The sequence below is a fragment of the Eumetopias jubatus genome, unplaced genomic scaffold (assembly GCF_037043125.1).
Source record: "Eumetopias jubatus isolate StellerSeaLion01/CBP00866 unplaced genomic scaffold, mEumJub1_p1.0 scaffold_12, whole genome shotgun sequence".
In the NCBI taxonomy this organism is placed as follows: Eukaryota; Metazoa; Chordata; class Mammalia; order Carnivora; family Otariidae; genus Eumetopias; species Eumetopias jubatus.
Window position 1 is genome coordinate 84092749 of NW_028274818.1, and position 21708 is coordinate 84114456.

The 21708-nt window shown below is 46.4% G+C and overlaps 1 protein-coding gene across 4 annotated transcripts; it reads right to left on the reverse strand.

The window, feature by feature from the left end:
- Positions 1 to 319: 319 nt before the first annotated feature.
- On the reverse strand, positions 320 to 21708 carry KNOP1 (lysine rich nucleolar protein 1). 4 transcript variants are annotated; one of them, XM_028091701.2, is made up of 5 exons: positions 21659 to 21708; positions 18073 to 18992; positions 14366 to 14434; positions 7083 to 7160; positions 320 to 4456 (listed from the first exon to the last, which is right to left on the reverse strand). In XM_028091701.2, the coding sequence occupies exons 2-5, from the start codon at positions 18988 to 18990 to the stop codon at positions 4145 to 4147; spliced, it is 1377 nt and encodes a 458-aa protein (XP_027947502.1). In that variant the 5' UTR covers positions 18991 to 18992; positions 21659 to 21708; the 3' UTR covers positions 320 to 4144. The 4 variants fall into 4 exon arrangements, with proteins under 4 accessions (XP_027947502.1, XP_027947503.1, XP_027947504.1 ...); XM_028091702.2 differs by having other exon boundaries at positions 18073 to 19005; positions 21659 to 21697; XM_028091703.2 differs by lacking the exon at positions 21659 to 21708 and adding an exon at positions 20916 to 21281.

The following is a 21708-nucleotide window of genomic DNA, read 5'->3' on the forward strand; positions in this document are numbered from 1 at the left end:
AATTACATTTCATCTCTACCCTGTGAAATGTAGGATTACAGTTCACACAGTAAATCTCAGTAAAAGTGGCTAAAATAATTTTTGAAAATAAATTTATATTAAACTCATATTTTTACCGAACAGTTTAGGACCAAAGAATATATATGGATTTTCTGGCCAACTTAATTGTTAATTTCTCCACCACCACCACCACCACCAGCCCCCAGCCTGAGAAAAGAGCCTACATTAAAGAACAGCGGATTCTGAAGCGTAACACTTTTGCTCCCCTTTACTGAACAAAACATAGAGAAATTCAGAAAACATGGTGGTATTACTCAAATATTATCAAGTGACCTTTATTTCACAAAATTATTTCCATTAAAATTATTTCATGTACCACTGTTACTATATGATACTGTTTAAATGAAACACAATTGGCAAATTCACAAATTACCTGCTTTTAAGTCCTTTCTTCTACTCTGAGGCTGTTCATATCAGAGAGCGTTCGTTCCCAAGCCTGAGTAACAATGTTCTTAAATTGACATGAATTTGAACTTTCATACTGAGTAATGCATTACCTCAAAGGAGCTTTGGAACCATCTATCACCAGGCCCAGGCAAAGGCTTAGATTTTCTGTGATCTTTTGTGGTTTTCCTCAGCCCATTACTGAATCAATTAGCCAATCTCTGAAAACCACAGCCTACTGGGGATGTCATTACAAAGGACAATGGAACAATAAAAATTCAAAGAATTTTAGGAAGTAAGGTAAAAAACAATGAGGAAAAGTTCTGCATGAGACCTATATTACTTTTCTATTGCTGGCTTTAACAATTACCACAAACTTAGTGGCTTACAACAATACAATTCTATCACCTTGCAGATCTCTTTTTCCTAAGTCCAACAGGTCTCAGGGGGCGTACCCTCAAAATGAAGGTAAGGGCAGGGTTTTGTTCCATTCAGAGGCTCCATTCGGAGGGGGGAGAATGTTTTCTTACCTTTCTAGCTTCTAGAGGCCACCTGCATTCCTTGGCTTGTGGCCCCTTCCTCTATCTTAAAACCAGCAACAGCTTGTTGAGCTTTTCTTACAAGTCTCTTCCACATTTCTGACTCCTCCTTCTACAGTTAAGGACCCATATGATTACACTGGGCCCAATGAGACAATCCAGGATAATCTTATTTTAAGGTCAGCTGACTGGCAACTGTAATTCCATCTGCTACCCTAAACTCCTTTTTGTTTTGTGTACTAACACTCATAAGGTTCTGGTGACTGGGACATGGACATCTTGTGTGGGGGGGGCAATTATTCTGCCGATCACAAACCTGAATAATTCTAAGTTTGTAGAGCTGAATACACAATTTCTTTTTGAGGAGAACTTTGTCTATCTAGCAAATACTTTTGATGGACCGGTCTAGTCATGGAAAGCAAGTCTCAGGGTAGGGCCTAGTAGGCTAAGGCAGAAATAGCAGGAATCACTGCAAAGGATAAAGTAATTAAGTATCATAAAGGTTTCAGAGATAGCTAGATAAGGGCAACTGAAGGAGAGAAGGACCCTGCCAATAGAAGGAGGGTCAGTTGAGTGAGAAATCCCCAAGGGAGAAATGAGAACAGAGCTGTTAAATATTCAACTAAGACCTTGGCTGTGCTATATGCCAGACCTCTCCTGCCCCGATTCTGAGTAAAAAATCCCAAAACCACCTTTTGCAGTGGAGACATGCTGTGTTTTACAGAGTCAAGACACCAAGAACGTAGGAAATCGCACCAAAAAAAAAAACCCTTGCAAATTGATGGCTCTGAACATGGGGAAAAGGGGCAGAGGTGGCACAAGTCAGTGTTGTTTAATTTACGAAAGAGAGGAGCCCAGCTAACACAGGAAGCTCAGAGTGAAAATCCTCCCAGGACTGCACACTGCCACAGGACAAAGACCCGCTCACTTGGAAAATGGTGTCTCTGCCACTCTTGCCAAGACCAAGGTTAAGTCCATTTTGAGGCCACTGGCCATCTTGCTGTCTGGGCTGTTCCATCTGCTCTGGTTAGACCCTGCTTCAGAAACAAACTATAAACCTTCTCCTAAGCCAGTGGAACTCTTCAGCCAATGATGATACATTAAGTTTGAAAGTCAAATCCTATTACACAGACTATTTATACTAAATGACAGGAGGGGAAAGGCCTGACAATCACATCGCTAATGAGAACTATCACTATGGGGACAAGAGAGTGGACAACTAATCAACTGATCTCCAGAACCACCCAAGACATGGTTGAGCACAACCCTTCCTGACGAGCCAAGGCAGGCCCAAACTGTAGTGATCTCTTGACAAGTTAAAAAGAATGAGAGAAGCAGTCAATACCGTGAGTGAATTCCTGTGGTGTAGATCTAAGGCCAGGAGAGATTTATCCCCCTATGAAGAGGAGGTGCTCTGAAGGAGCTAACTCAAACACAGAATCTTACCTTCCAGGCACTTATATGGCCTCTTCTATCACGTATCTCACGGTTGAATCCATCAAAGGCCCAATTCACATTCTGAGTGAAGGGGCCCACCTGAAACACTGCTGGCAGAGATTTGTGCGACCCCTTCCCTGGCCCACGCTTACTAGGCAGCACCCAGGGAGGCCCGCCTCACCTCTGCCCAGTGGGGCAGGAGTGGACTCCATGTTTGTCTTGCCAGCACCTGGCCCTCACTCTTCCTTTACGACTGGCCTGAGGAGACTCTTCTTCCACACACCAGGGGCTGGCTCAGAAATGGGCATATGACCCCCTACTAGGCAATAAGTGATGATGAAAGGTCTTCTGGAACTTTCCTTGAGCCATAAGGTTTTTCTTCTTCCTCTGGAATGTTCTAGTATCTTGATATCCCACCTAGAATTGCTACAGCTATTCTTTCAAGCAGCCTGATGAAGCCAATAGGATGGATGGAGCAGAGAGGAAAAGAATGTTTCCTTGTTGAGTTGCTGAGTCAACCCCTACACATCAGGACTTCCTGCCCAGTGAGAGACTGAATATCCTGGCTATTTAGTTAGGCCTACCTGAGCTGGGATATCTATAGGAGGCATTCAGGCCAAGTGATGTGAAAATGTCCCACTCAGAACCTGTATTTTCAGATGCAAAATGCTAGGTGAATGGAGAAGGTGGTCATTTGTCACTCAGGTCACTGTATCTGGAGCTCTGTGAGGCTGGTTGTAGGGTCCAGGCATGGCAGCAGTGTCAAGATGAGGCAACTTCCTGTGTCATCCCAGGCCTCCTGGCATTAGACCTCCACCACACAAGTCACCTAGGACTCTCTCCCTTGTGGTCACAAAGATTCTAATAAACATATCCCTGGGAATTTGCCATCGGTTCATTAAGACTAACAGTCTCTCTAAAATGCCTTGGTCAGAACTCAGTTAAAGCATGAAGATTAAATCCAAGCTCAACACTGAGGATGGAAGGCAGGAGAGCCAGAAAAGGCAAAATTGGTTTAGAAACACATTTCCCAACCACAGAGGAAGCTCAGCCACATCTGCTTGGTGGCCATTCAGACCCCTATTTGTCTTCAGGATGGGAAAAGAAAATGAGCTTGCTCTTATCTGTTTACCAACAATTCTACTTCCTTTTTGAGATTTAGATATCTCACAAAACTTTTGTCTCTTCAATCAAGAGATTTTCATCCCCCAAGAGTATTCCTGGTGAAATTCCCTAGAAGGGGACATTCGGAGTAGTGAACAGTGACACAGGATGTGGGATACAGAAGTCCAACACTTGGCACTTACTGGTTGGGTGAACCGGGCAATTTTATTACTTCATCCCTGAACCTCAGTTTCCTCATCAGTAAGATGGGGATAATAGCACCTATTTCATAATCACTAACTACATAATGCGAGGGAAACACAGTAGTACGTACCTGGCACATACTAAGTACTCAGCAAATTTAGCTATTATTTATATATGCTGATGTCTTCACACAGGGATGGAATGCTTAATACACAAAATAGTAGGTGTTAGCCACTCACATGTTCTCTTGGCTTCTGAAACATGAGCTCCCTGACCTCACTTCATCCAAGCACATAGGCAGAGTTTTCCTTAATCTCTGCAGAGGTTTGATCTGAGACAGTTGTCAGATGGCTTTCAACTGCATAAGTGAATAATAAAAGCAATTTGCACTGTTTTGAAGGACAAGACAGTAGAGTCTAATCTTCAAACTTGATCGACTTGGAAGCATTCCTGTCAATATAAAAGGTTTTGTCTGGGGCGGTGGAGAAGCCAAGGCCAGCGCCCCGCTTGTGCTTCCAGCTCATGGCCCGGTCGTAGTCCTGCTGCAGGTGCTGCTGCAGGGTGTCGGCTGCCTTCTTGCTGAGAGCCATGTTGGGCCTTCCGATCGTGTTAGAGGGGCGGCTGAATGAAGGGGCCCCATTTTTAAAGCCACCCATCAGTTTGAGAAATTTCAGTTTCTGTTCCTCGTTTTCAAAACTAGCAGTATCCCACTGGCCAAAGTGAGTTCCCTATAGAGAGAAAAAGAGGTGGTTATTTTCCTGGTTTCCAAAGCCCTGCCCTTTCCCCAACCCCAGTCCCACCGGGGAGGATCCAGCTGATTAAATGCTGGCTATATACCAGGCACAGTGCTCATGAGCACATCAATGGACTGTCTTCTGAATTCTAACAAGAGCCCTATGAGGAATACTGTTAGCATTTCCATTTTACTGATAAGGAAATGGGAGGTCTGCAGCTTAACTGGGGGCACAAACCTCATTAACGACCCTGCTGGAATTCTATCTCAGGTCTGGCCTACACCAGGGCCCACATGGAGCTGCCTGTCTGCTTTCCTCCTTCCCTCACTCACGGCAAAGAGTATGGCACACCTCCCCTCCCCTCACCTCCAACAACCTCACCTCCCAACATACCTCTATACACCTCCCAGCACAGCTCACCTCGCCTCACCAGCTGGCTACCCACTCTTCCCTCAGCCTAAGGTTTCTGACAGTTGGAAGGAGGAGGAGGCAAGTGGGAATCTGAAATGAACTTCTCTTCACACAAGCAGTGCATTTCATAGCAGGGAATGGAGGCCCAGAGAGGTCAAGGGTCACACAGCTGAGTCCAAAGCTGAACCGGCCCAGGAACTCCAGAAACTCGGAGGTTCCAATTCCTGTCCAGAGTACTCTACCACCTATACACAAATCATCCATGTTCAAGAAAATTCAAGACAGTCCCTCAAAGAAGCTGCATAAGAAAAGACCCCTGTCCTTCCCATATCTGTGAGAGAGACAAGAAACCCGGCTTAAGAAAACTAGGGGTTTAAAGTCACAGATACCCAAGAATCCAGCCTACCTGTGTGACCCTGGTCAAATCACCTAAACTCTCTGAGCCTCAATGTCGTCACCTATAAAATAGGAGTGTAATACCCTTCTCACAGGGCTTCAGCTACAGATCAAATCACATTTTACACCAACAACCCAGAGCACAATGTTTGGCAACTTTAAATCCTTGATAATTTGTCATTCTTCCCACACCACCCCAATTGCTGACCTCCATACTGCCTGGAAACTTTCCACTTGCAAGCCAAATCCCAGCTTAGCACTTATTTCTAGGTCAGATTTGGGAGAACAGTAAGAACCAGTCACTGCTACACCTGCCCCGAGTGAAGCAGTGACAAATTCTCCCAGCTTCATAGTGGCCCAGTTATGCCCAGTAGGCATAATTACAGCTTCCCGGGTCTACAATTTCTAGGATGAGAAACCAGCTTGGACAGTCCTGCACTGGGTCTGAGGAGAGTGCTGCCAGAGGCTGACCAGTCATAGGTAGGCTAGCTCTTCAAGGGCTGCTGACCCACTGAAAGGGGACCCTCCCGCAGGGGCCCACAGCCACTCTGGAAGCCCCACCATATGCCTCGGCGGTCAAGTGGCCCTAGGTCCTGGGAGGCAATGCCACCTAAAGTGTCCCCAGCAGATGCCGCCCCTGGGCCCCAGGAGCCCCCTTCCCCCATCAGGTCCTTCTAGGTACAGCCCCTGGAGCCAAAGGTTCTGAATGATGCTGTCGTGTTTCTTGCCTTCCTCAAGTCAATAAGGGTTTCTATCAGCTCTGCTCAGCTAAAGAGGATGGGGAGAAAGGAGAGAATACCCAGAGGGAAAACACAGAACAAAGCCCCTCTCCATATCCCACTGGACCAGAGTATGAGTCTCATTCTACAGCTGTGGAAACTGAGGCTCAGAGAGAAGACATTGCTTGCCTGAGTCTCACAACTAGAAAGTGGCAGAGCCAGAAATATTGAACTTAGGTCTTTTGATCCAAATCAACTGTTCTTTCCTATGTTAAACTGTGAAGACTTAACAGTGCAGAAAGGCAAGGCTTCCCTGTCGTCTGGATCCTTCTTTCCCTCTCCCCCAAATCCAATCTATTAACAAGCCTTTTTGGATTATGAAGCTGTTTTCTTCTCTTTCTCTATCCTCTGCCACCATCCCAGTCCTCAGGCCTGCAGGCTGAGCCATCTAACCCATTCCCCATTTCCCCTACATAAATGCCCTCCAGCAGCTCCCACAGCACGTAAGAGCCCAGTGCACGCTCCCTACGATGGTCACCAAGGCTGGCCTGGTATGGCCCACTGCCCTGCCCACATCCCTCTCATCCCTCTTCAGCCTGACTTCATGGTCCTTGTGCTTCACTCTCTCCTGTCCCATCTCCTCAGGCCTGGTTTGGAAATCTCCCATTCCAACCGGACCTCGAAGGCAGTCCTGAGAGAGGCCGCCGCCACACCACACCGCTCTCACCCCTGCCTCCTGCCCTGGTCCAAGCAGCCTTTTGAGGTCATCATCCACTGCTGGAAAGCGCCTCTTACATGCTCTCAGTGACTAATGTGTGGGACACCCCACCCATCCACAGCAGGAGACAAAGGTTCAGGCTGCTTATCTTGCTTGGCCAGCTCTCCAGGAGGGAGGCAAGCACCCCTTTCAGAAGGAAGGAAATTAGCTCAGGACAAGTTCTGCAGTGAAGAGAGCCAGCAGGCACATGGGGAGAGCCTCGGGGGCCTGGACTAACATGGTCTCCCAGCACTCTGCTCTTCATGGTGCAACATGCAGAAGGAGGACTCAGGGTGCCAGGGTATGAAACCGACCAGAGCCTGAGCATCAAACTTACTGTCCACTTCCTCGGTTCAGAAGCTTCTGTTTTGCCCGACTCACGATCGATCTCTTCTTGCAAGGCCTTTCGCCTCACCTGAGCAAGGGAGAGGAAAGAAAAGAGGGAAATGGGACACAGTTGTTTTCCTTTGAGCTTAAAATCGAGCAGAGACAGGCAGGAGGACAGGAGGGTGACAAGAGGGAGAGCAGGTTCCCTCTGCTGCAAATTGGGGCAGGCATTTGTCAAAAGTATCCTCTAAGCATCCCAAGGCTGCAATGCCTTGGCCTAAAATGGGCAGCCTCATTAATCCTTGTTTTGGATTAAGAATGAACTTTTCTTTTAAGAATGAACTTTCCTACAAACTGAGGCTTATCCACCTTTAGCACCACAACCTTTTTTGTCTGTAATAGCCATACTGGGTAGAAACTTCCCAAAGCATACTGCCTGAAGCCCTGCCTTCCTGTACAGAAGATACCGTAGTTAACTTTCGGGACAGCATTGTTTTCTAGAAACAGCACTGAAGTCAGGCACAGGTTAGTTTGAATCTTAGCTCTGCCACTAACTAGTGTGGCCTTGGGTAAGTCACTTAACCTTTGTGTACTTCCATTTATCTGCAAATAGAAATATCAGCTACCTTGGAGGATAAATGGGAGAAGCACAATTGTAATAGGATTCATAATAAATACATATTTGGTCTTCATCCAGTTTCTGCACAAAGCTCCTAAACCCCTTGGGATTTCCAAAGCGAGGAGTCATCAAGTTGCTTTGTAAATGTTATGTTATGAGGTGAATGCCTCATAACATGTTTTGTTATGTTAATGAGGTGAATGCCTGAAAGAACCTAAGAATGGGGTCTGGTTGCCAGGTGAACCAACTCTGTGACTAGAGGGTTGGAATTTTCAGTCCCATCTCCAACCCCCAAGGAAGGAAGAGGGGCTGAAGGGTGAATCAATCACCAAACGGCCAATGATTTAATTAATCATGCCTATGTAATGAAGCCTCCATAAAACCCCCAAAAGAGAGGGGTGTTCAGAGAGCTTCTGGGTTGGTGAAAACATGGAGATTTGGGGACAGTGGTATGCTTGGAGAGGGCAAGCAAGTTAAGTGCAGTTACCCATACCTTGCCCTATGTATCACTACCATCTGGCTGTTCCTGATTTATATCCTTTTATTATAAACAACAATCTTGTAAGTAAAAGGATTCTCTGAGTTTTGTGAACTGCTCTAGCAATTAATAAAACCCGAGGAGGGGGTTATCAGAACCTCCCATCTATAACAGCCTGGTAAGAAGCACAGGTGACAATCCAGCTTGTAACTGGCATCTGAACTGGGGCATGGGTGAAAAGCAGTCTGGTGGGACTGAGTCCTTAACCTGTGGGATGTGACACAATCTCCAGATATACAGTGTCAGAACTGAGCTGAATGGTAGGCCACCCAGCTGGTGGCTAAGAATTGCTGGGGTGGGAGAACCCCCTAACCCACATGAAACTGTTGGGTGCAGAATGTAAGAACCTAACAGAGTGCCTGGTCCACAGTAGGTATGTCTTATACAATGCTGTCAGCATGGCTCAAGGCCACCATCAGTGGACTAATGACCCTGCTGTTTGATATAAAAGCTTCCAGGACCAATATCCCTGATGAACATAGATGCAAAAGTCCTCAACAAAACATTAGCAAACTGAATTCAGCAATACATTAAAAGGATCGTTCACCATGATCAAGTAGGCTTTATCTCAGGGATGCAAGGATGGTTTAATATCTGTAAATCAATCATCATTAACAAAATGAATAAAAATATTCATCTCAATACATGCAGAAAAAGCATTTGACAAAATTCATCATCAATTCATGGTAACAACTGTCAACAAAGTGGGTACAGAGGGAACATACCTCAACATAAAAGGCCATAAATGATAAACCCACAGTTAATATCATACTCAATGGTGAAAAGCTGCAAACTTTTTCTCTAAGAGGAGAAACAAAATTATCTACTCTCATCACTTTTATTCAACACAGTAGTGAAGTGTCTGCCACAGCAGACAAGAAAAAGAAAAGGGATCCAAATTGGAAAGAAAACTGTCACTACTTGCAGATGGCATGATACTCTGTATAGAAAACCCTAAAGACTCCACCAAAAAACTATTACAACTAATAAATGAATTCAGTAAAAGCTGCAGGATACAAAATCAATATATAAGAATCTATTGCAGGGCGCCTGGGTGGCTCAGTTGTTAAGCATCTGCCTCTGGCTCAGGTCATGATCCCAAGGTCCTGGGATTGAGCCCCACATCGGGCTCCCTGCTTGGCGGGAAGCCTGCTTCTCCCTCTACCACTCCCCCTACTTGTGTTCCTGCTCTTGCTATCTGTCAAGTAAATAAAATCTTTAAAAAAAAAAAAAGAATCTGTTGCATTTTTTTTTTAAAGATTTTATTTATTTGAGAGAGAGAATGAGGGAGAGAGAGCACATGAGAGGGGGGAGGGTCAGAGAGAGAAGCAAATTCCCTGCTGAGCAGGGAGCCTGATGCGGGACTTGATCCTGGGACCCCAGGATCATGACCAGAGCTGAAGGCAGTCGCTTAACCAACTGAGGCACCCAGGCGCCAATAACAACCTATCAAAAAGAGAAATTAGAAAAATACCCCTGGGGGCACTTGGGTGGCTCAGCTGGTTAAGCGTCTGACTCTTGACATGACCTCAGGGTCATGAGATCTCCTGCTTAAGATTCTCCCTCTCCCTTTACCCACCCACCCCCCATTCATTATCTCTGTCTTAAAAAAGAAGAAAACACTCCCATTTACAACTGCATCAAAAAGAATAAAATACTTAGGAATAAATAGGTGAAAGAGGTATACTCTGAAAATTAAAAGACACTGATGAAAGAAACTGAAGATCACATAAATAAATGGAAAGATATACCATACTCATGGATTGGAAGAATATTGTTAAAATGTCCATACTACCCAAAGCAATCTACAGGTTCAATGCAAGCCCTATCAAAATACCAATAGCATTATCTATAGAACTGGAACTAACAATCCTAAAGTTTGTATGGAACCACAAGACTCTGAATAGCCAAAGCAATCTTGAGAGAGAAAATCAAAGCTGGGGGTAGCACAATCCCAGATTTCAAACTATACTACAAAGCAACAGTAATCAAAACAGAATGGTACTGCCACAAAAGCAGACACACAGACTGATGGAAGAAAACACAGAGCCCAGGAAAAAAAAAAAACCCACATTTATGTGGTCAATTAATCTATGACAAAGGATCCAAGGATATACAATGGGAGAAAGATAGTCTCTAATAAATGGTGTTGGGAAAACTGGACAGCTATACCAAAAGGATGGAATTGATCCACTTGCTTATACCATACACAAAAATAAACTCAAAAAGAATTCAAGACTTAAATGGGAGACCTGAAACCATAGAAGTCCTAAAAGAAAACATAGGCGGTGCACCTGGGTGGTTCAGTCGGTTAAGTGTCTGCCTTCGGCTCAGGTCGTGATCCCAGGATCCTAGCATTAGGCCCCCATCGTGCTCCCTGCTCAGTGGGCAGCCTGCTTGTCCCTCTCCCTTTGCCCCTCCCCCCCTGCTCATTCTCTCCCTCTCTCTCAAATAAATAAAACCTTAAAAAAAAAAAACATAGGCGGGTGCCTGGGTGGCTCAGTGGTTGGGCGACTGCCTTCGGTCATGATCCCAGAGTCCCAGGATCGAGTCCCACATTGGGCTCCCGGCTTGGTGGGGAGTCTGCTTCCCCCTGACCCTCTCCCCTCTCATGCTCTCTCTCTCTCTCAAAAAAATAAATAGAATCAAAAAAAACAAAACAAAAAAACATAGGCAATAAACACTTGGACACAGTTTTAGCAATGTTCTTCTGGTTTTGTCTCCTCAGGCAAGGGTAATAAAAACAATTTGGACTACATCAAACTAAAAAGTTTCTGCACAGTGAAGGAAATCATAACAAAAGAAAAGGCAACCTCTGAATGGGAGAAGATACAGTTGACCCTTGAACAAGTGGGGGTGAGGGCACCGATTCCCTGCACAGTTGAAAATCCACATACAACTTTTGACTCCCCCAAAATTTAACCATTAGTAGCCTACTGTTAACTGGAAGCCTTACCAATAATATAAACCGTTGATTAACATAGATTTTGTAAGTTATACATATTACATACTGTATTCTTACAATAAAGCTTAAGATGTTAAAATCGTAAGGAAGAAAAAATGCATTTACATTACTGTATTGAAAAAAAACTATGTATTCATGTACTTGTGCAATTCAAACCCATGTTGTTCAAGGATCAACTTATTTGCAAATAATATATTCAATAAGGGGCTAATATTCAAAATATATAAAGAACTCATACAATACCAAAAAAAAAATTTTTTTTAAATGGGCAGAGGACCTGAATAGACACTTTTCCAAAGACATACAAATGCCCAACAGACACATGAACAGATGTTCAACATCTTAACCATCAGGAAAATGCAAATCAAAACCACAATGAGATATCACATCACACCAGTCAGAATGGCTAGTATCAAAAAGACAGGAAATACCAAGTGTTGGCAAGGATGAAGACAAAAGGCAACTCTTGTACACTGCTGGTGTGAATGTAAATTGGTACAACCACTCTAAAAAACAGTATGGAATTTCCTCAAAAATTTAAAAATAGAAATGCCATACAAGCCAGTAATTCTACTTCGGGTATTTACCCAAAGACAAGGAAAACACTAATTTGAAAAGATATATGCATATGCACCCCTATGTTTATCCCACCATTATTTACAAATAGCCAAGATATGGATGCATCCTAAGTGTTCACTGACAGATGAATGCAAAAAGATGTGGTATGTGTACACATATGTACACGTACACACATGCACCCAACACAGTGGAATATTACTCAGTCATGAAAAAGAATGAAATCTTGCCATTTGCAACAACATGGATGGGCCTACAGTGTATTATGCTAAGTGAAATAACTGAGACAGAAAAAAGAACAAACAAAACAGAAATGACTCATAAAAACAGAAAACTAGTGGTTGCGAGATGGAGCATATAGGCAGATAGGCTCAAATAGGTGAAAGAGATTGAGAGGTACAAACTTCTAGTTATAAATAAGTCACAGGCATGTAAAGTACAGCACAGGGAACATAGTAATATTGTGATAGTTTTGTATGGTGACAGATGGTAACTACACTTATTGTGGTGAGCATTTCATAAAATACGTAATTACTGAATCACTAGGTTGTACACCTGAAACTACTGTAACATTGTATGTCAACTACACTTCAATTACCACAAAAAAAAAAAAAAAAAAAAAGCTTCCAGGGCCTTGTCCTCCCTTCTAAGGATTAGGTATAACTTCAGCTGTCCCAATTTGTGGCCTTTCTTCCGTTTTTTTTTTTTTTTTTTTGATAGCGAGAGCGAGCGCGCGTGCATGTATGAGTTTGGGGTGGTGGTGATGGAGGTGGGAGAAGGAGAAAGAATCTCAAGCAGCTTCCACACCCAGCATAGAGCCCAACATGGAGCTCAATCTCATGACTGAGAGCATGACTTGAGCCAAAATCAAGAATTGGACGCTCAACTGACTGAGCCACCTAGGTGTCCGCCTCCTCCCTTCTAATGTGCCACAGGCTACGAGTCAAGGTGACCATTTATATAAGTTTAAAACTACATAAAACAAAGTGACAGCTGTAAAAATGAGAAAATGATGACATATTCCTATAGTAGAACCATGATCCACATGTGGAATGACACAGATATACATATACCAAAATGAAAAGCAATCACCAGTTAAATGACAAAAGTTAAAAGAACAGTATACAGAGCATGATTGCACAGTGCTTTAAAATTACACATACACAGTTACAGAAGAAAAATCTGGAACAATGTAACAAAGGGCTAACAATGATCATTATTAGATGGTAGGATTTCAGGTTGCCTTTCTTTTCAGGTTGCAATTTTTTAACACAGTAAACTTTTAGCACTTATGGGGAAAACAGGAGAGGTCAAAGCTTCACTACACTGAGGTAATGTGTCACCCAAAATGGTTAAAGGTTTTCTTAAAAATTGTCAAGTAATCAAAGTACTCAGCAGGCACAAAAAAGAAGTAAAGGGTTGTTGGCGGGCCTTGCCCATAGAAGTACACAGGCACGAGGACTGAGTTCTAGCAACTTGCTGCATCCTGAGTGGTGGAGGACACCTGGGAAAGGAACTGATGGAAGGTCCTAGACAGGTCAGGGCCCCACCTTTGTCCTCTCTGTGCGGCTGCCCAGCTCATTACTATTGGCCCTGATTCTGGGGAGCAGTGTGACTATGACCCAGAGGCTGGGGAGCTCCCATTAGTCAGCATCACCTCACGGATCTTCTTGGCCCCACTTCGATGCGCGGCCTCCAGGGAGAGTTCCCCAGTGCCCCAAAGGCATTAGATTTGGAACTTCTGTGGCATCTTACAGGCCTCCTCACACTCCGCTCATTTGCTAGTATTCTCTGGTTTCCTTCTCTCCTGGAGAAGGGCCATGGGACAGGAGTCATCTCTGCATCACACCCTGCTGCTTCTCTCCAACAATTACTTGCTGACAAAGCAAGAGGATGTGGTCAGGGTAATGGCTGCCACTTCTTAAGCTGAGATATCAGACAGGCCCCTGCTGAGTGCCTCACAAACACGACCTCGTCTGGTCTTCGCAGCCACCTATAGTAGGGTCAGTGAGATTAGTGACTGCCCCAGGTCACCTCGTTAGTAATGGCCCAAAGCCCAAAGCCATGCCTATGCTGTTACCACGCTGTCCTGCCAGGCCTCATTTGGTTCAGGACCATACATATACCCCAATTCCAGAAAGTCAAGCTCCAGTAAAGGATGCATCTACCTACGGATCTGGGCACGGCAGAGGCAGAAGCAGATGCACAACAGAGTAACTTCTCTAAACACTCCTGAATCGAGGCCAGGAGATGGCAATGCATGGGCCTGGCTGAGCACATGCTCCCTGCCCTGGTTACAGTTCCTGGGGTCACACTCCCGTCTCTCCCTGCAGCAATTACAAGGAGGAAAGCCTCAGCCTGGGATTCTGAATGACCAGATGGCCCCTCAGTCAGAGCTGTGGTAGTGAAGGCATCTCCCAGCATGAAGTGGTGGAGGCCACAAGTTCCTGCCACTGGAAGTGTGCCAGAGGCTGGCTGGTGGCTTTTGGGGTCCCTGACACCTCTGGGACCAGGATCTTGTTGCCTTGTAGGAGACAAATGTGTGCCTGGCGGGTGGCAAGACACATGGAAGGGGGGTGAGGACCTGGGCCGTACCTGGTCTATGTGCGCCTCATCCATGTTGCCTTTCTTTTCCAACACCACCTCTAAGTCTGTGTCAGGCTCCTGCGCAAAAGGGCAAAGGGAGTAAAAGTCAAGCATAGGATGGCCTCTGCCCCAGCAGCTCAGCAAATGAGATCATGAGAGTCCAGAAAAGACCCAAGACCGCAGCACCACCTCAACCCCTGCCACTTACAGAACTTCTGACATCCTCTTGTGGAATCGTGGCACAATTCTCACCAATTCTCCCCTCAAAACAATGGCACTGACCTATTTGACATATGAAGAAACTTAAGGCTTAGAGAGGCGAAGTGACCATCATGAAGTCACCCCCACAGCTCAGGGACAGGGATGACACTTATGCGGGTCTCCTGACTTAGGCTTGGCGTACCTTTCCTGCCACACAGACATCATCTTAACCTCCCATGGCACCAAACCATTAAGAGGAGAGAGGCCAAGGGTCCTGCTGATGGTGGGAGGGAAACTAGCAAGGGACAGGTGGGCTCGGGGCCTCGGGGCCCTGATTGGGGGGTGGGGAGGGAGACCCTGCCAGCAAACCCAAACCCAGTTCTCTCAAGAGTGCCCCCCCAAGCCCCCACCCCACTCCTAGTCACTGCCTTCTCTCCTGTTTGGACAACCACAAGTCTTTAACACCTGCTTCCTCACCCTCAACCCTGCTGCATTATGCAGAACAGCTCAGGTGAGCTTTAAAACCTCAACTGGAGGGGCACCTGGACGTCTCAGTCAGCAGAGCATGAGACTCTTGATCTTGGGGCTGTAGGTTCAAGCCTCACGCTGGGTATAGAGATTACTTAAAAATAAAATCTTGGGGCGCCTGGGTGGCTCAGTCGGTTAAGTGTCCAACTCCTGATTTTGGCTCAGGCCATGATCTCCGGGTTGTGGGACAAAGCCCCGCACTGGGCTCCACGCTCAGCGCACCGTCTGCTTGTCCTTCTCCCTCTGCTCCCCGCTCCACCGCCCGCCTGCTAGTGTGCACACACGCTCTGATAAATACTTTTAAAAAAATTAAAAAAAAAAAACTCAAGTGGAACATGTTATATATACACTTTAAACTTGTACCATGTTATATGTCTGCTGTATCTCAATTAAAAAAGTAAAAATTTAAGGGGCACCTGGGTGGCGCAGATTAAGCATCCAACTCTTGGTTTCAGCTCAGGTCCAGATCTCAGGGCCCTCAGATTGAGCCCCACATCAGGCTCTGCACTTGGCGCAGAGTCTGCTTGAGATTCTTTCTCCCTCTCCCTCGCCCCTCCTGCTTGTGTGTGCGCACGCTCTCTTTCTCTAATAAATAAGTCTTTAAAAAAAAATCTTAATAAGAATTTAGTAACTCAATTGGATCACATCACTCCACTCCCCAAAACCCTCCAAAAGCTCTCATCTTGTTTACACAAAAATCTAGGCTCCCGTGGCCTCTCTGGTCTCTAGCACTTGGCCCCCTAAACTCTCAGCTCCCACTACCCTGTCTTTGTTCCTTCCAGGGCCTCTGCACTTGCTGTTCCCTCTGCATGACCGACGGCAGACACCCCTCACAGGTCTCTGCTCCCATGTGGTGTCCTCACTGGGCCTGCCCTGGGCATGTGTACACGTGCCACGCTCTCTCACTGGCCTCAGCCCCCATGGGACCCTCCGAAAGTGAGACCTCAGGCCAGCCACTTTCCCTGGTCCTTTGGTAATGACAACTGCCACGTTTCCTGCCTCCTTACTGTAGGCGGGCTCTGCCTGACACCCAGATCACGTGTGATGATCCCTGAAGAGCTCTGTTCATGCACATCACCAATCCTGACCTTGAAGATGTGTGTATTTCCTGACTCAGTGGTCTGTCCTAGGCAGCAGAGGCCCCATCGCAGGAGATGTTAAACAGAAGGGACTGACCACCTTCCACTGGACTCCGGAGAGAAGGGATTCTAGATTCTGACGGGGGTTAGGCTCCCACCTCTGAGTTCTTCTTGGCTCTAAGAGCTTCTGAATAAGAGAGACCAGTAAAACCAAATCTAATGGACTAGGGCAAAACTGGGAAAAATCCAGAAACCAGAATGCCCTGATAATGGAAGCCACCTTTGCCCTCCTCAACCGTCTGGCCAAGCTGAGCTCAAGCCACACAGACACCTTCCTGATGACCCTGCTCCAGGGAGCTCATCCATCAGTCAGTATTAACTGAGCCCCTCCAATGCCAGGGCCATCCTTCAGTAAGTGCTCAATACACATTAGCCATCATTCTTACTTGAGGACGATGGGGCAGTGGCTGGTCTGAGCTCACCTAGCTGGTTGGTGCAGAACTGGGAAGAGAATCCAGGGCTTGTTCCAATATAAAACAGTCACTTCTTGGGCTCTAATGATACTGGCATCTATGAGAAGTTACAAGGCAGCTTCTGAGAAAGGATGAAACCTCAAGTTCAGAAGCCAGATTGGGTTTAAAGCCCAGCCCCACACTGTAACAGGCGGGTGATCTTGATCAAGGTATTTAACTCCTCTGAGTATGTTTCCTTGTCTGTCAAATGAGGATGACCACCACAACAGCTAACTCACCAGACTGATGTGAGGATTAAACGGGTTAATACATGGGGAGCATTAGCTTAGTGCCAGGTATACGGTAAGTGTTCAAAAAATTTCAGCCATCACAACCCCAACAAGCCAGACATCTGCTTGGAGTAGGACATGTACCACCTAACCCCCTGCACACACAGACATACCCCAAAGACAGGGATAGAGGTGTGGCCCCGGCACAGACAGGGGAGGCTATGGGCCTATGGAGTCCAAGTGTTCTGGCTCATCTCCTCCCTTCCCCGCCCGCCCCCCTCCCCCACTCAAGGAAGCTTGTCAGAAGGGAGACAGTGGATCTCTGTTGTCTTCATCAGACCATCAACCATTCCCTTCCTCCTGGGAATTAGGACTGGGTTTTCCTCCCAAAAACTGTCTTTTCCCCCCGACCTCAAGACAGTGGGGTTCAGGTGGGACTGATACCCTAGGCCCCTGCCCCTCCCCCGCCGGCTTCAGATCAGGGATTCTGGCTTGTGTGATCCAATCGAGGCCTGTGAGAGCAGCTCTGAGACGACTTCTGTAATCGTTTCAGAGGGACTCTCTCTCTCCCTTTGGGGGCAGCCTAATTATTAGGATGAAATCCTGGAGCTTCTGAGACCATCTTGCTGTGAGGTGGGAGGTGCCTGTCTGGGACCAAAACCAATGAAGCCCAGAGCTGGGGAAAGCCACACGGGCATCTCCTGCAATCCAAATCTATTTGATATCTAAATCACGTACACTGAGCACAGAAAATAAGCTCAGACAGCCACAGACCATGTTATCTCAAACTATTTGGTTCCTGAGTTTTGGACATCAAAAGGCAAGAGTTCAGAAAGGGAGATTCATCTAAAAATTTTATTCCAATTTATTTAGATCTTGATTGAAGATAGTGAGGACTTGGGTAGAGTTTCAATAACAAGGGATACCTTTACTATTGAGGATATTCCATGAGCACCTGGATCCAGCCATACCTGAAGTTAAACAGCTTTTAACCTTTCCAGTTACAGGTCTCAACAAATCCCTTTTCTGGCTGAGATCAGTTTATTCAGGGTTCTGGCAGCTACAAATATGAGACACACACACACACACACACACACACACACACACACACACAACTTCCACCCTTATTCTCCCAAAGCAGATTCTAATTCTGAAGAAAAGCCTACCTCTTCCCAAGGTTCTTCTGCTACTCTGCTCTCTTTCTCCTTCTTCTTTTTATTCCTCTTCAGAGCTAGCTCAATGCCTGGCTGCTCTACCTTTTTCTTGGACTTCATTTTCTTTTTTGCAGGGGACTTGGGGTTATGTCCTACTGGGATGTATTCTGGAGCCTCAACTTTGACTGGCTTCTTACTTCCTTTTCGAGGGTTGCTCTCCACGGACTTGGAGCACTCAAGATGCTCTTCTAGGGAGGTATCTCCCTTCTGGTAGATTTTCTTTTTCTTCTTCATCTTCACGTTGCACTCCTTGGGGCTCCCCTGCTTCCGTTTCTGCCCTGAGGCTGCCTGCTCCTCGCCATCCTTCTCCACTGAGCAAGTATACAGAGTATCCCCAGACTCACAGAACCAAGGGTCCTTGGCTGAGAAGGCTGCAGCCTCCTGGGCCTTTTTCTCCTTCTTGTGTTTTTTGGGCTTCTTGCCAACTCTGGTCACCTCCTCGCCCTGTCTTGTGTCCGGGGAGGTCTTCACTTTTGAGCCAGAAGGCATGGCCAGAGGCCTTAAGGACTTCCTCTTTTTTTTCTTCTCCCCACTTTGGAACTCAGATGAACCAAGAGCCTGCTTCCTGGGGCTATACAACTTCTCTGTCCGTCCAGCACGTAATACGGTCTCAGGTTCTAGGTGCTCCTCGCAGAGGGTGCTGTGGCCCTTCTTCTTCTTCTTTTTCTTCACTAGAGGCATCTCAGATGCCTGCCCTAAGACCACATTCTTTGAGGGGGATGTGGCTCTTGTGGGACAGATATTAGTGAAATAATTATCACTGTTTAAAACTGAGTACTGAGTCTCTGGTTCTTTGACTACCTTCTTCTTCTTCTTCTTTTTCTCTGGGACCCCAAGGCCCAGGTCTCCTTTGTGGGTTTTGGTGATCATCCCTGAAAAGAGAAACTGATACAAGTTATCTCCACACCAAACCACTCCATGTACAATTCGGCTAGTTAGGGCCAAGAGCCACATTTCTGAGTGGCTAGTCTGAAATGTTAGGGGATGGGAAAAGGCGCGTGACTCCTTTGGAACCAAGGAAAATCTGATTAAAGAAGTAGAATGGAATTTAAATTCAGACAACGCCAGGTTCAAATTCAAACTGCTCCCTCACTAACTTAAGCCCTAGTCACCTAGCCTCCCTGAACATTAATTTCCCCATCTGGAAAATGGGGGGAAATAACAATTCCTTCTCAAAGGGCTATTGGAAAGAATACCCAGTAATCCGTGGAAAGTGATTCTTTCCCACCCCCTTCCTTAAATCTCTGAGCCTGGTGACCCATTCAACACATTTACCCACTGCCTACCGTGTGCCAGCCACTGAGGATTCAACTGCAATCAAATCAGACAGACCAGGTGCTGTCCTCAGGGGCTTACTTTTACTGAATGAAGGGGAAAGAAATCCTGAGGTCAACTCTTCCTGCTGATTCCCACCAGATGCAGTAACTATGGCACAATTAACCCCTTACCTTGGTTCATCTAAGTAGCTCTTTTCCTTTCTGTGTGGAAATTAATTCCCCCCACCTGCAACCTGGATGACTTACCCTCCTACCTACCTTCCCACGTGGCGAGTAGTAAGAATGGTAACATGATACGATGAAAGGAGCCCCAGCTAGGACTGACAAGACCTAGGTTCAAATGGTGACTGATGCCCTCTTGCTGCATAGTGTTGGTTTCTCTGGGCCTCAGTTTCCCGATCCATAAAGAGGAACTGAACCAGATCAAATGCTGCCAGGGAGAGGGGGAGGTGTTGGGGGCCATAGCCCTGCTTGCTTCACTGTTTCTAAATTTTCAAATTAATTACCAACATATAGCAATTGAAGATGACACAGAGCAATTTAGAATGCCCAGCTTTTGGCATGTAGGCAAGTGTGGGAAGGGGCTGGTGCCATCAAGTACATTTTAGCTTCCGGCTGGGCCACTTCTCTCCAGTCACCACCCGAGCTGCTGCTGCTCCCTGCACTAGGTGACATGGAGACACCCAGGGAATCCAGAAACAAAATAACCCCCTCGCAGGAAGTTTGAACACTGGGAGGGAAAGGTCAGGAGCTTCTCTATCCTGAAGCTCACTTCAGCCTCGGAGCCCTGGGGAACCACAATGGACCTGGCTCACCATTAGCAGCTTCAAAGAGCCAGGCCAGGACTAAGCCATGGCTCAAGTTCATTTATAACTCATGCCAGGAGCACCTGGAAAGTCAAGGGTACACCCTCTCAATTCACTCTTGTCCTGTTTTCTGCTGTATTCCCAAAGCCTAGCTCTGTACCTGACACACAGGGGGTGTTCGATAAATACTCAATGAATGAAAGCCAGAGATAGAGAGATGAACAAGATAAAACACCTGCTATCAAGGAGCAGGTGTAGGAGGAAAAGAGGTGTGATAATGAAAATATAGTGAATAAAAGCAAGGCTAGTGGTGACGTCACAGCAATGAAGTTCATCTAATCTGGCCTACCAGTTGTCTGGAAAGTTTCTAGAACAGAGGTTTCCAGCTTAGGCAACTGCAAGATGGTGGTGTTAATCCCTGAAAAAAAGGAACTTAAGGCAGGTAATTAGGGGCTGCAGGAGACAGGCTGGTTTACATAGATGCCTTGAGCTATCCAAGTGGACAGGAGGATATTCGGTGGACAGGTGGATATGTGAGTCTGAGGCTCACGGGTGACCGGGCTGACATGGGTAAAACAAAACAAAACAAAAAACACCTGTAAATATATGGATGGTAACTAAGTCTCAAACAGAATGAGCCTAAGACAAGATCTCAGGGAAACCGGAGAACAGAGGAAGAGGGGCCTGCAAAGGAAGGCGAGAAGGTGCAAACCTGGAGAGGGTGCAGTCGAGAGAGCCAAGAGTGCCTCAGGTGGCGGGAGTAGTCAAGCGACCTGATTAGAACAAAGAAGTTAAAGGGAGACTGTAGTCAATTTAATCGCCTTTCGGCCGTTCGTAATCACTGTAGCTTCCTCCCTCTTTAGCACTGAAGATCCTCTTCTTCAACCCTGCGGCCCCAAATATATTCGCTCCAAGAAGAGAAAAGAATCTCACAGTGCGTCTCCAGCAAAAGCAAACACTTTCTCCAAAACCTCTTTTAAAATCTCGCGGTAGTCTCGTGAGGAGCGGTGTGAAGACCCCATCTCAGACTCAATGAGGCTTCGAGACTTCAATTTACTTGTCCTGGGTCCTAAAGCCAGCAAGTGGCAAAAAGGACTCGAACCCAGCCCGCAGGACGTCGGAGCCCGCGCTCTGCACAATGGAACTAACACCTCACTGCCGCCGCAGATTCACGAGCAGGAAGCAAAGGACCCAGGAGGCGAGAACGGTCCCTCAAAGGCTCCGCCGCGCCAAAGCTTCCGCACAAACACAGGGAGGGATTACACGGAATCCCGGCCCCGCTCCAAGGCGGGAGAACTTCCAGGCCTGAGCGAGCGCATACATGCGATTGGGGTGAGGGGAATGTGTGGATTTGGGGTACAGGCCACCCACTTTCCCCTCAGTTTGCCGCGCAAGTCCCCAGGCGCAATCTCCAGACCCCACAGCGCCCGGCCAGTGCCGCTCCTCAGCACTCACCCGTAGGCCAATCTTCCCCGCCTCCACGTGAAAGCCAGCTCTACCGCGAC

Excerpts from the sequence above, each read along its gene's own strand:
- KNOP1 (XM_028091701.2), bottom strand. The coding sequence starts at position 18,990 with ATGATCACCAAAACCCACAAAGGAGACCTGGGCCTTGGGGTCCCAGAG. Across the intron at positions 14,435-18,072 it reads CAGAAGAACCTTGGGAAGAG|GAGCCTGACACAGACTTAGA; the intron begins GTAGGCTTTTCT and ends CCTTTTGCGCAG. Across the intron at positions 7,161-14,365 it reads ATGAGGCGCACATAGACCAG|GTGAGGCGAAAGGCCTTGCA; the intron begins GTACGGCCCAGG and ends TCCCTTGCTCAG.